General features: G+C 35.3%; 1 protein-coding gene across 1 annotated transcript; it reads right to left on the bottom strand.

The window, feature by feature from the left end:
- Positions 1-4308: 4308 nt before the first annotated feature.
- LOC122584473 (RNA-binding protein 25) lies at positions 4309-11731 on the bottom strand. Its single transcript, XM_043756631.1, has 7 exons — positions 11198-11731; positions 9626-9873; positions 9385-9537; positions 8411-8831; positions 7187-7864; positions 6172-6743; positions 4309-4756 (listed from the first exon to the last, which is right to left on the bottom strand). The coding sequence occupies exons 1-7, from the start codon at positions 11658-11660 to the stop codon at positions 4505-4507; spliced, it is 2787 nt and encodes a 928-aa protein (XP_043612566.1). The 5' UTR covers positions 11661-11731; the 3' UTR covers positions 4309-4504.
- Between the last annotated feature and the right edge of the window lie 516 nt (positions 11732-12247).

The raw sequence follows: 12247 nt of genomic DNA, 5'->3' as shown, positions 1-12247 counted from the left end.
TTTGGTATATCTCCCTAAAGCCTTACATTGGTGTGATAATAATAAAGATAAAAAAATGTCCAAGTATTTGGTAGACAATCAATGAATTAAGTTATGTATAAAAGATTCACAAATGACGATCTTGAGAACACAAGTAAAAAACTTCATACCCCACATCTGAAGGTTTTCCTTCTGGTCTCGTCTCCGATCCTTTATTTAACCATCCCCAGGATGTTTAAATATACATTAAAATATTGTGTTGTAATATGCTCTATCTTAGAGTTTGGCTTAGGCTATGTTTGTCGTTTTTTTTTTTAATTAATAATTGTGCTTCCTACTCACCCCTATATGGCTGTATGTATGGAGGGATCTCGGAAAATCATTAGCGTGTGTAGAGTGTTTTTAATGAAACACGCCACCACTAAGTGAACACTTGGGTTGCGTTTGGTTTCGTTTTTCCAACATAAAACGTTTTGTCTTCCACAAGAAGACGTGGTTTGAAGACCTTACTAAAATCATTGAAGATCATTTGTTTTTCTTCCATGAATGTCTTCATGGAACTCGAATCAAATATGGAAAAAGATTAAATCAAATTCAGATCTACAATCAACAATAGCTAGAGGCGTCAGATAGATGGAGTTGTGGTGATGGTTGGCGACGGCGAACGGAGTTGTGATGGTTGGAGGCAGAAAACAGGATTGTGGTGGTGGTTGGAGGTGGCCACAAACGCAATGGTGGTGCCGGACGATTGGACGAAGAAGCTTTGGTGGTGGCAGGTTGGAAAGGGTTTTGGAGAGGGATCGAGGTGTGGAAAGAGGATGAAGATGGATTGCGTTTGTGTTTTGTCGAGTGAAGCAAGTTTTCAAATCTTGTCTTCAAAGACAAAATCAATCTTTTAAGACCTCGTTGCTTCATTCAAAGTTTCAAACATACAAACTATGTTCAAGACATATGCATGCATGCCCGCAGAAATAGAAAAAGTTTTTGAAACTATTTGATAGTGTTTTGTGAAACAAGTGTTGACCAAATTTTTTTTTTATGGAATAGGTTAAACCGGTATTGTCTCAATAAAGTTGTTTGAACCCGATATTGCCACTACCGGTCTCAAAAACGAATCTCAACATCGGAATTACCATTACCGGTCTCGCACAGTATACAACTCATTTTGCTCATTTTGCAGTACGATGTGACAGCTAGAGTGCTTGACGGCTCAAGTAACGAGACCGGGTTAGGGATCCCCGGTCTCAAATGTCGTGTGTATATATATATATATATATATTATATCTTATATTTTTCATGCATTCTCTTTCTTCCGTTATGATCGAAGAACCTTTACCAGTTTACCCCTAGAATTTTCAATCGAACATATAACGAAAATGTATGGATGTTAATTTTAATAAATTACAGAAAGGAGAGATTATTTGAGAACTCTTAAAAAAAAGAACTCAGAGAAATCCTCACACGATCAAAAAAATGGATTGACTAGATTAAAAATAAAAAGACTTTCTCAAACACTAGAGGGGTAAAGTAAGTGATGAGTGTATCATGGAGAGTGGTCATGGTCATATTACTTTAGAGAATTCAGAGTTCAAGTAGAGGGAGTAGTCTCCGCTAGATGGGACCCAAGCCCATTAGCTTTCGTCAGACGGTCCTCGAGAACTTTTCACTCTCGACAAAAGCCTTCCCCATATATCTCTCGCCGAGGTTGGGCTTTAGGTATTCTCGACATCACAATTGGTCTTAGGCCCAATTGTCTCTTCCTTAATTCATTCCTTACTAGAGGCTAAGTTATATATATATATATATGGTGAGTTATTTTGAGAACCACTCAAAAAAAAGAACGCGAGAACCAATCTTAGCCCTCCATTTATCAAGATCAGGAAGGGTATATTTGTTATTATTAAAAAAATTGTCCAACACTCTCTTTCTCTCTCCTCTTATTAAATCAAAAAATATCTAAATCATTAAAAAACTTTTATTTTACAAACCGTACATCGTTAGATGGAAAAAAAACATGGGTAGTCTTGAAATTTCGTCCTCTTTCATTAAAGATGTGATTCGATATACTTTTGATGACTTTTTAAATTTCGTTTTTTTTTTCCATCACGTTTATCCTACACATGTGTAAGTACAACCTACACATGTGTAAGGAAGACCTGGAACTGGTGAGTTGTATAACCTGCCCATGGGTAAGTACAAACTATACATGGGTAAGTTACTTATAAAGTTCAAAAATGATGATGACGCATTGTAAAACCCTAAATACTAAACCCTAAAGCTTAATTTCTAATCTGAGGGGAGGCTACTTTCTAAAAACCTAAAACGGATGAGGGTTCCCGCTCTAAGGTTTAGGGTTTGAAGCCCGAGTGTTAGCTTATCGGCTAACCCTCGACCTTCAAACCCTAAACCCTAAAGCGGGTACACGGTACGCTTTAGGGTTTAGGGTCTGAAGTTGTAGGGTTAGCCGGCTAACCCTACAACTTCAAACCATAACCCTACAACTTCAAACCCTAAACCCTAAAGCTTAATTGCTAATTCGAGGGGGAAGCTACATTCTAAAAACCCTGGAAAATCTAAACCCTAAATGCTAAACCCTAAAAACCTAAAAAGGACGAGGGTTCCCACTCCAGGGTTTAGGGTTTGAAGCGCGAGGGTTAGCTTCAAACCCTAAACCCTAGAACGGGATGTATTAGGGATAAGTACAACTTGCCCACGGGTAAGTACAACTTACACATGTGTAAGATGAACGTGATAAAAAAAACTAAATTTAAAAAGTCGTTAAAAGTATATCGAATCGCATATCTAATGAAAGAGGACGAAATTCTAAGACTACCCACGCTTTTCTTTTCGTTTAACGATTTACGGTTTGTGAGATAAAAGTTTTTTAGTGAATTAGATAGAATTCTATTAAAGTAAGAGAGAAAAAAAAAAGAGCTGACGAAAATACCCCTCTAGTGTTGAGAGGGGTTTTTTATTTTTAATTTTGTCCATCCATTTTCTTTGATCCAAGGGTGTAGAGGAGTTTTTAGGTTCTTTTTTTGTTTAGGAGTTCTCAAATAACCTCTCATATATATATATATATATATATATATATAAATATATGGTCCCTTTTCGGGAGCCATCCAATAAGAACAAGTTAAAAATAAGAACATATAAAACCAACAAGAAACTTCCACATCATCAACTTGTAAAAAGGGTAATATAGACAATTGAAAATTACAATTGTTAATATTTTTTTTTTATCTCCACATAAAAATAACCGTGATAGTTTTCTACTTTACAACTTCCATACCATGATTGTATTTGTATATGAATTTTCATATTAAATTATTTAGTTTCCATTTCATCAAATCAAGCCTCATACGTTACTGTATTTGTTTATTATTTAAATTTCAAAATTTCTCAACAATATTTGCCTTTGTTTACTCAACATTCTCCTGTATTTGTTTTCGACTTTTGTCATTAATAGATCGAAGTCAAATTGGTTTTATGCATATAAGTTATTTTTATGTAGCCAACTAGCCAAGTGAAATTAATTTTTATGCATCTAAGTTATATTAATTTTTATGCATCCAATTTAAATGATTAGATCCGAGTCATGTTATATTTTTATACTTCCAAGTCATGTTAATTTTTTATGCACGACTTTTATATAAAAAAGATGAATAAATCTTAAATGTAGATACATAACTCGAATTGGATGCACAAATTATATTAAAAAAAATGGATGCATATGCAAACATGATGTAATTTTGCTTCATTAACTATATAAACAAGGATGCATTTTTTTCTTCATTACTCTAAAAAAGATATATAATACGAGTAGTTATATTATTATACAATAATAATGTATGACTAAATTTCTTATGTATATATAATAGATTACTACCCTGTTTTATTTAAACATGCGCATCCACGTTTAAGTTTACAAAACTATGTATGCACGTGGAGTACATAATGAGTTTTGTAACTTCTTTTGCTATATTGAATTTGTAACTTCTTTTCTATATTGAAAACTGTCATGAACGTGCATGCATAATTTTTTTTATTTTATTTAATTTCTTTTTTTCATTTACTATCATATCCTTAAAAATACTTGTAAAAAGACATAATTACCATTAATTCTACATAATATTTCAAATATACCCAAATTGATCTTGACCCTTAAATTTTTTTATCCAATGATGAAAAATTGTTCTCACTGTTCTTATTTTTAATATGTTCTCACTCTATATATATATATATATATATGGAAGCATCAGACAACTTTAACTCCTGGGAAATGATTAAACCTACAAGATGAGCATGCTTTTTCCGTCAAACATGTGATACGTTCAAAGATTCTACATTAGAATTATTCAGGAGACAACTGGGAGATATTAGTTTGTGATACCATGCATATTTCAGTTAAATTGATCTAATGGCTGACTTATCTAAATTAACCGGGAAAAAAAAAATTGTAACTGAAAGAAATGTGCTAATCTATAACAACGACTTAGAAATACCACAATGACAAAAAGATGCATCAAGCCTTGGTTTTCCCAGCAAGACCAGTTTCCACTTTCTTGATTTCGAAAATAAGCATTCTCCACATTTTCAGCACAAACATTTCCGCTTCATCATCAAGAATAGATTGAAGCCGGTCAAACATCTCATTTGCAGTCACATGTTCTTGAGTGCTTGACACAATGTAATCTACAAGGGTCATCTCCTCTTCACCCAAAAACTCTGTTATTTTCTTGGAAATCCATGGTCTCATCCTTTCATGCAATCCATTCTGTTTATCATCATCAAACAACCATTAAACAGATATAAAATGTTAGTAAGAGTGTATAGAGTAGCTGAATAAGTTTTCAAACAAATTATCAAAAGCTATCTTCATATGCCCAAGTACCCCCTTTCTTTTAATCTAATTTGTGAAACTTCAACTCTGATCTCTGAAGAGCGAAGGCACATTTCAATATTTTTCTTTTTGGTCATTCATTTAATTTTGAATAATCAAAATTTGTCATACATCCAAACAGAAAATCACGTCCTACCATAGTTGTCAAAGGCGAAATCGCACTTAAAGCAGATAGGGCCTAGGCGAGAAACTCGAAAAAAGCGCGGGCACGAAAAAAAAACTCACTTGGTAAAAAGAAACCAAATGTCATTCAAATTACTAAATACCATTTAAAACCCATAGTTATTCAACCAAAAACCTTTAAAAAAATCTAACCATAAATTGAAAGCAAAAAACTTCAACCCAAATTATTCATAATTATGTTGAAATCATCTATTGTAGAATATAGAAAAATACAAAAACAATTACTAAAGAAAAAACATACATTACTAAGTATGGAAACTGGTTTTTATAGCTCTAAAATAAGAATAGAAACCCAAGGAAAACAGGTTTCTATATACATATTACTAACAGAGCAATAGAAAATCCTTATGGAAACCGGTTTTCACACATAGGAGAAAAATAGATTTTTTATAGACCTAAAAAGAATAGAAACCTGTTTTCAAAAACCTCTCCCATAATCAAAACAGGTTCCTATTGAAACTGGTTTGGTTTCCCATAATTGTGCCTTTCACGTTATCGACTTGGGCTTAGGCATCCAAGCGACCTTAATGGGCCTCGGCCGCACTTTTTGCCTAGGCGCAAAAAGCACTCTCCTTTGACAACTATACATTCTACTGCATGTCTATTTCAACACACATCCAAAATATCCCCTAGATGTCACAAAAACTTCCCAACCAAAAGAAACTATTTCTTCCACTAGATACATAGTGTGCACTCAAAGGACCTTTAATAAACTTTGCAACTAGCTTTTTCAAAACAATATGAACAACACGTATGCCAATGGCGTGTAGCTCATATGATAATGAGTGGGGGCATCATTACCACAAATAGCACCATATAGTGAGTCGGGTATGCCCCCAAAGCTACCAGAGAGCGAGTCAGGTATATCCCCAAATTATGTAGAGGCAGCTGATTGTGGGCCGGTTTCGGTCGCCGGTTATCAACCTTTAGACGCAAATACTAAGAGTGACAAAATGGGCGGGGTCAGACGGGTTGAATTACAGGTAAATGTTATTTTTTCAAATTTTACCCAATTGTGAATTGTAGATAAATACAGCCCAAACCAACCCATTTTATACAAGTAACAGAATAACCATATGAAAATATTAATGCAAGAATGTACCAACCTTGTCATAAACTGCCCAATTTATCCGATAAGAGAACAATTCGTCCTTGGTCTTCGGAATTGTGTCAATTAATTGTTTTGCATCCAAAAGTTTCTTATTATCTGGTGTCTTTACTTTCTCTGATCCACGCTCACGCTCTTTCTCTCTGGTCTCATCTCTGGATCGACTAGCTTCCTCCCGATCCCGATGGCCCGATCTATCATGGGCCCGTCTACTCCGTTCTCTTTCTGATTCGGGCCTTTCTTCTTTCGAACTTGCATGTCCAATTCGCTTTGCAAATTCAGCTGCTGCAGCCAAACTAGAAGAAGGTGCAAGGGGAGTAGTTTCTCGGACAGCCTGCAATTCTTCAGTTGAGTAATCAATTGGAACCAAAGGCCGCATCTTTTTGTCCTTATGTGCTTCCTCATCTTCCTCTTCGTGGAAAAGAGAAGGAACGGTAGTTCTTTTTCCTGACCCCACAAGACCAAACCCTAACTTCTTGGTCTGGACAGTGTTGCCTTGCTTTGTTTCTGATGCAGCCACAGATACCATGACAGAATCCTCACCAGTTCCGTTTTGTGTAGCATTGTTACCTGTGATGTGGAAGTCCACAGAATGTTGTCATATTAATAAAAAAAAATAGCGAAAAAGAAAAATTAGTGAAAACAAATAAACTCATGCCATGTTGACCCACCAATATTTTTTGCCCAGAGTTAAATTTAAGCAAATAATCAAAAGATAATGTAGACATAATGCATCACTTTGTTATGTAGGTCGCGACAAGCCATCAACATCATATGCACAATATTAATTTTATACACAATTAATCTAGTAATGGTTATTATCCGAACTAGTACAGCAATCCTGATTATTATTGCAATTGAAAATATCATGACAAAATAACACTCGAGCAATTTGAATGACTTTAAATTCATTTGCTTCCGTTCCCTTTTGGAGTAGGTTTTGCAATTTAGATCGAATTAACCTATTTATCTAAGAGAAGAACTGAAATTGCAACCTCTAAATTTGAACTTACCGATCCCATTTCCAAGCTCCGTCGCAACATCATTGGTCTCGTGATCAACAGCCTTATTTCTAATTTCTAACAAACTTCCATCAACAGCCATAGCATTTTCAGATCCATTTGTGGTATTATTAGACAGAATTTCTAAGGCATGTTTTTGTTGTTCTTTTTGCCGCTCTCTCTCTTCCTCTTCTTTCTTCTTCGCTTCAGCAGTCTCTTCTTCCTCTCTGATTTTGTCATCAATATCATCTTCCTTTTCCCTTAACCTCCGTTTTCTTTCCTCTCTTTCCTCCCCACTACTTCTATATTTTCTCTTTTTGCTATAACTATCATCATTTTCTTGATCAAATATCTCAGATTTTCTATCGTGTTCTCTCTCCTTTTCCCTTTCTCTCTCTTGTTTGCGAGCTCGCTCTTTCTCCTTTTCCCGGGATTCCCAATCCTTCAAACGAGCCCGATATCTCCGTTCATCTTCGCGTATTTTGTATTCTCTATCCCTCTCTCTCTTAGCCCGTTCCTGCTCCCTCTCTCTCTCGTATCTTTCTAATTCGCGTTCCTTTTCACGCTTCAGGTCCCGATCTCTGTCTTTGCTCCGCCTATTATTCCGGTCGGGTGAACTTGTTTCAGCTTTCTCGCTTTCACTGAGAGGTATGCTTTTGCTAATCATTTCTTCATCATTTCTATCCTCCACTGTATATGTAAAAGATCAGTAAGTAATAAAGCAAGAGTTTCCAACATAGAAAAGCCGACAATAAATTAGGACACCTTAACCGCCAGAGAAAGCAAGTGAACAAATTACAAAGTTGGTTCTTAGATGTGCATTATGAAAGCGCTAATGGTCAAAATCAAATAAACAGAACGTGTGGTATGAGATAGTGTACCGTTAAATGTTGGACAATACATTAAATGACTCAGAACAATCTTAAGATCTTTAAGATATTAAAAAGATTTCACTTGTGAGATGAGGGTATAATCTCTCAAATCAGGACAAAAATAGGTGACAACTGTCATTTTATCAATTAAAACAGCTACTAATATGGAGCTGGTTATTTGACCCATGAATAATTCAAGGCAGAAATACTTCATCCAGAACTATAAACCAACTATTGAGATTACATGTCACAATAATAATAATAATAGTAATAATAATAATAATAATAATAATAATAATAATAATAATAATAATAAATCAATCTCAAAATGTAAAATGCAACCCCCAGGCAAATCTTTACTTACCATTTCTCGTCGTATCCAAATCTGAGTCACCATCCCTGGATTTTGCTAGATGTTCAGAGGTTGGAGCAACTAGAACATCAGGAGCAATTTGTGGGGGAGGAGGTGGAGGTGGTAAAGGTTTATTCTTGATCCTCTCTTCTATCATTCCTGTAAGTTTTGCACTGGCTTCACGGTCAGCTTCATTATCATCATCCGTCACCAGACCAAAGGTAGAGTAGTCATCATTTTCTTTGTTTGATTCATTATTATCATCTTCCTTCTTGACTTCCTTTAATTCCTCTATAGAAGGCTTCGGAGGTTCCTCCTTGTCTTCTTCTTTGACTGCACCTTCAGCATCTGTCGCTTTTTGATTCTTCGTGTTCTCCTTTTTCTTCTCAACATAACGCTTAAGATACTCTTTTGTTGCCTTATCAAAATTTAACTGTAAATCCAAAATCCAGATACAAGTAAAGTAATAATCATATAGAACATACGGAAAAGGTTTTCGAACCTTACCCTGCCCACCCCCAAAATATTACTTGATGAGAGTCAAACCTGAAACCTCTCCTAAAGACATCAAGTCCCCTGACCACTAGCAATAAATATTAAGCATTTGTATTGGACATAGAAACTTGGAATATTTACCCATGTATGGGTTAACTGGGGTTACGTAATATCACTTCTCTTAAAAAATATATAAGTCAAACAGGTCATAAGTTGCCTCCAATATCATTTCATTCAGTAAAAGGATATGTAGTTGAATACTATAAGTTACTGATTATTATTGACACAAATGTTTAAAAGAATAGGAACCTTTATAAAATTAACTGATCCAGTCGATCATAGAGGTTGAAACTATATGCAAAATGATAAACATATGAAGTATGAGCAACCTAACCAACATCTATGATCAACAGAATATAAATCCAGCCTTAAAACATCAAAGGAAAGAGGATCTAAAGAATTAATGAAAGATAAAGAAAACTGAACCATACCATAAGCTCTTGACCATCAATACTTAAGTTGCTCAAAATCCGTAAAGCACGTAAAACTCCTTCCACGGATTCAAATTCACAAAACCCAAAGCCCTTCAAAGCCCCAGTAGTGGGATCTGGAACACGTTTCCAACTTTTAACAGGCCCACAGAGCTTCAATAGAGATTAATACATGTAAGTCCAAGAACTCTTAACACCTTTCTTCCAATAAATAAGAGTGAAAAAGAGACAACAAACTCACTTGCAGGAGAGAGAGCATAAAATCATTATCCACCGTTGATGCTATCTTGCCAACATAAATTGTGGTCATTGGCTTTTCTGCTTGAGGGATGTTTGGATTAATAGGTGGCCTCATGATGGTAGGAACTGGACCCCGCACAAGCATCATTGGAGGGCGTTGTAATACTTGAACTCCTCCCGGACCAAGTGGTCTTAGAGGATATGCAGGTCGGATCATTTGTGGGTACGGAGGGGCATAACGTATGATTCCTGCAAAAAGTAGACAAACATACTATGCAAACTTGTTAGAACATGTCCAGAAAATGAATACGGTTTTGAAAGTATGATGTTCATGAACTTCCACAATAAGTCATATTCAACAGCAAAAACTAATCAACAGTCTTTACCCAAAATATTACAAGCAATTAGAGATGGCAGCATAAGCACACCAGCTGAACAGACAACCTGAATGTAACTGAGGACAAGAATATGGAATTCAAGATCATGAAAGTACAAAGCAGCTTACCTCATGCATCCTGAAAAGTAGTGGCCTTGTCAAAATATCCAATGCATCAATCGTGAAGAATTGAATTTAGTAAACAAGAGACTTCCAAAGTCTCACATACGCCAATTCATTGTGACAAGACACTTTAATTGTGTTCCACAAATTTTACATCTTGAACTATTATATTACATTGCACGGTAACAGATGCAAAGAATTGAAACCAAATAGTGTAGTTGAAAGGATTGTGATACCTTGGCATGTAATGGGCAAGAAGCACTCAGTTGCAAGCATGTTCTGCTGCCGACAAATCACGATTCGAGAACCCATTAAAGGGAAAGTAGACTACAGATAAAATCCTACTAAAAAATTAACATGGCACAAATTGTTTAGCATGACAAACTACAAGCGACTTCTTTTTTCGTTCAACGGGGTCAATTTGGATCATTAAAACTAAACTTTTTCTACTTATATTCTTCTATTTCTACGTTAAGGAGAATGAAGGAAGCTAGTCAAAAAAATGCTTGCATACCAAAAAAGTTGTGGGAGTAATGAATCAAGGGTCTCTAAGAAACTGCGATATGACCGAGAGCCTTCCAACGTTTTTCAAACTGTACCAGAAAACATCTTGTCATGACTGCTCCCTAAACCAACAACACTAAACTCCTCCCAATTGCTTTCCACCAGACTCTATAATTACTAATACAGTAATACTACACACATATATACTAAACTGCAACCTATACATACACACATTTGTATCTATATATCAAACAACCAACACATAAATTAATTAATCAAATTCACAAGTCCATTCCACTTTCCAACCACATATCAATACAATTCAAGCATTTAGGATACATACATGGAGTTTTGTTATTAAAAAAAAAAAAACTTTTCACAGTAAGAACACTCAAAGTAATCAACTTGATGATTGTAATCCCACAAATTTACATAATTTAGACTTAATTATCATTATTTAATGTACACTTTTGATTAAATTCAAATAAATCACACTTTTTTAATTTATACATGTATATATATACACAAAAATATGTAATGAATTTCACAAATTGGAAGGACATAACCCACCTGGTGGATTCACAGCCATATGATAACCATTAGGCATGGGCGAATACATCCTAACTGGAGGCTGACCGGGTTGACCGGGATGCTGACCTGGCTGCCCGTACATCATAACTCCCGGCGGCTGAACCTGACCCTGCCCCTGAGGCGGAATTCCATGATTTTGAAAGTTAGGGTTTGGAATTGGAGAGAACTGAGGAACAACAGACGGCAGAGGCACCGGCGGACGGAAAGAAGGAGGGACGGTGGAGTACGGTTGGATCTGAGGCGGCGGTGCGACGGCCGTCTGTTGTTGTAAATTAGGGTTAGGGTTTGCTGGTGGGGGAATTGATGATGATTGTGGTGGAACGGTGGAAGATGACGGTGATGGATCGGGTAGATCCGAAACAGATGGATTCGGGTTATCGGATTGTGACGGTGGTTGTTCAGTCGTGGATGGTTTCTCCGGCGAGTTTGTCGAATTCGCCATTAATTTGATGAGAGAGAGACCAGAATTGTGGTTTGGTTTGTTTAAGATGGAAGGGATGGATGCCTAATTTCTTGTGCCCTAATTTTTATGTTATGTTATATACATACAAATTGTTAATTTATGTGCGGGACTAATTAAGTATTAACAGTATTTGGTGTTTAATATCTTTAGATAATCGATTCTCTTAAGTTATTAACCTATAAATTCTCTTAATTAATAGGATTGTGATATGTAAAAAATCAAAGAGTAAAATAGAAAAGAGAATTAATAGATTACATATATTAATAAGTGGATATATTAGGAGAATTTTTAGAAGAATTGGTTAGGAGGATTTATCATTTTCATCGTCTCTTCTCTCTATATAACTAAGAGAGGATATATTTTTTCCTATGTGACACCCTCTTTTAAATAACAACTAGGATTTGTGCTTAGTTGTCAAAATATTATAATTTTTGCTTATTTTTGCTTATTTTAAAATTCAACTTAGTATTTAATTAATAATTAATATTAGTATTTTTTTTAACTAAAATAAAGTATTTTTATCTAACTAACCATCATTATGATTATTATTATTATATTGTTATTAT

The sequence above is a fragment of the Erigeron canadensis genome, unplaced genomic scaffold (assembly GCF_010389155.1).
Source record: "Erigeron canadensis isolate Cc75 unplaced genomic scaffold, C_canadensis_v1 Conyza_canadensis_unscaffolded:31, whole genome shotgun sequence".
Classification (NCBI taxonomy): Eukaryota; Viridiplantae; Streptophyta; class Magnoliopsida; order Asterales; family Asteraceae; genus Erigeron; species Erigeron canadensis.
This window is presented reverse-complemented; position numbering and strand designations above follow the sequence as displayed.

Bases quoted from the DNA above. Each gene is read 5' to 3' on its own strand.
- LOC122584473 (XM_043756631.1), bottom strand. From the start codon at position 11,660: ATGGCGAATTCGACAAACTCGCCGGAGAAACCATCCACGACTGAACAA. The intron at 9,874-11,197 runs GTGGGTTATGTC...TACTTTTTGCAG, and splicing joins TATGGCTGTGAATCCACCAG to GAATCATACGTTATGCCCCT. The intron at 7,865-8,410 runs GTAAGTAAAGAT...TTACATATACAG, and splicing joins TTTGGATACGACGAGAAATG to TGGAGGATAGAAATGATGAA.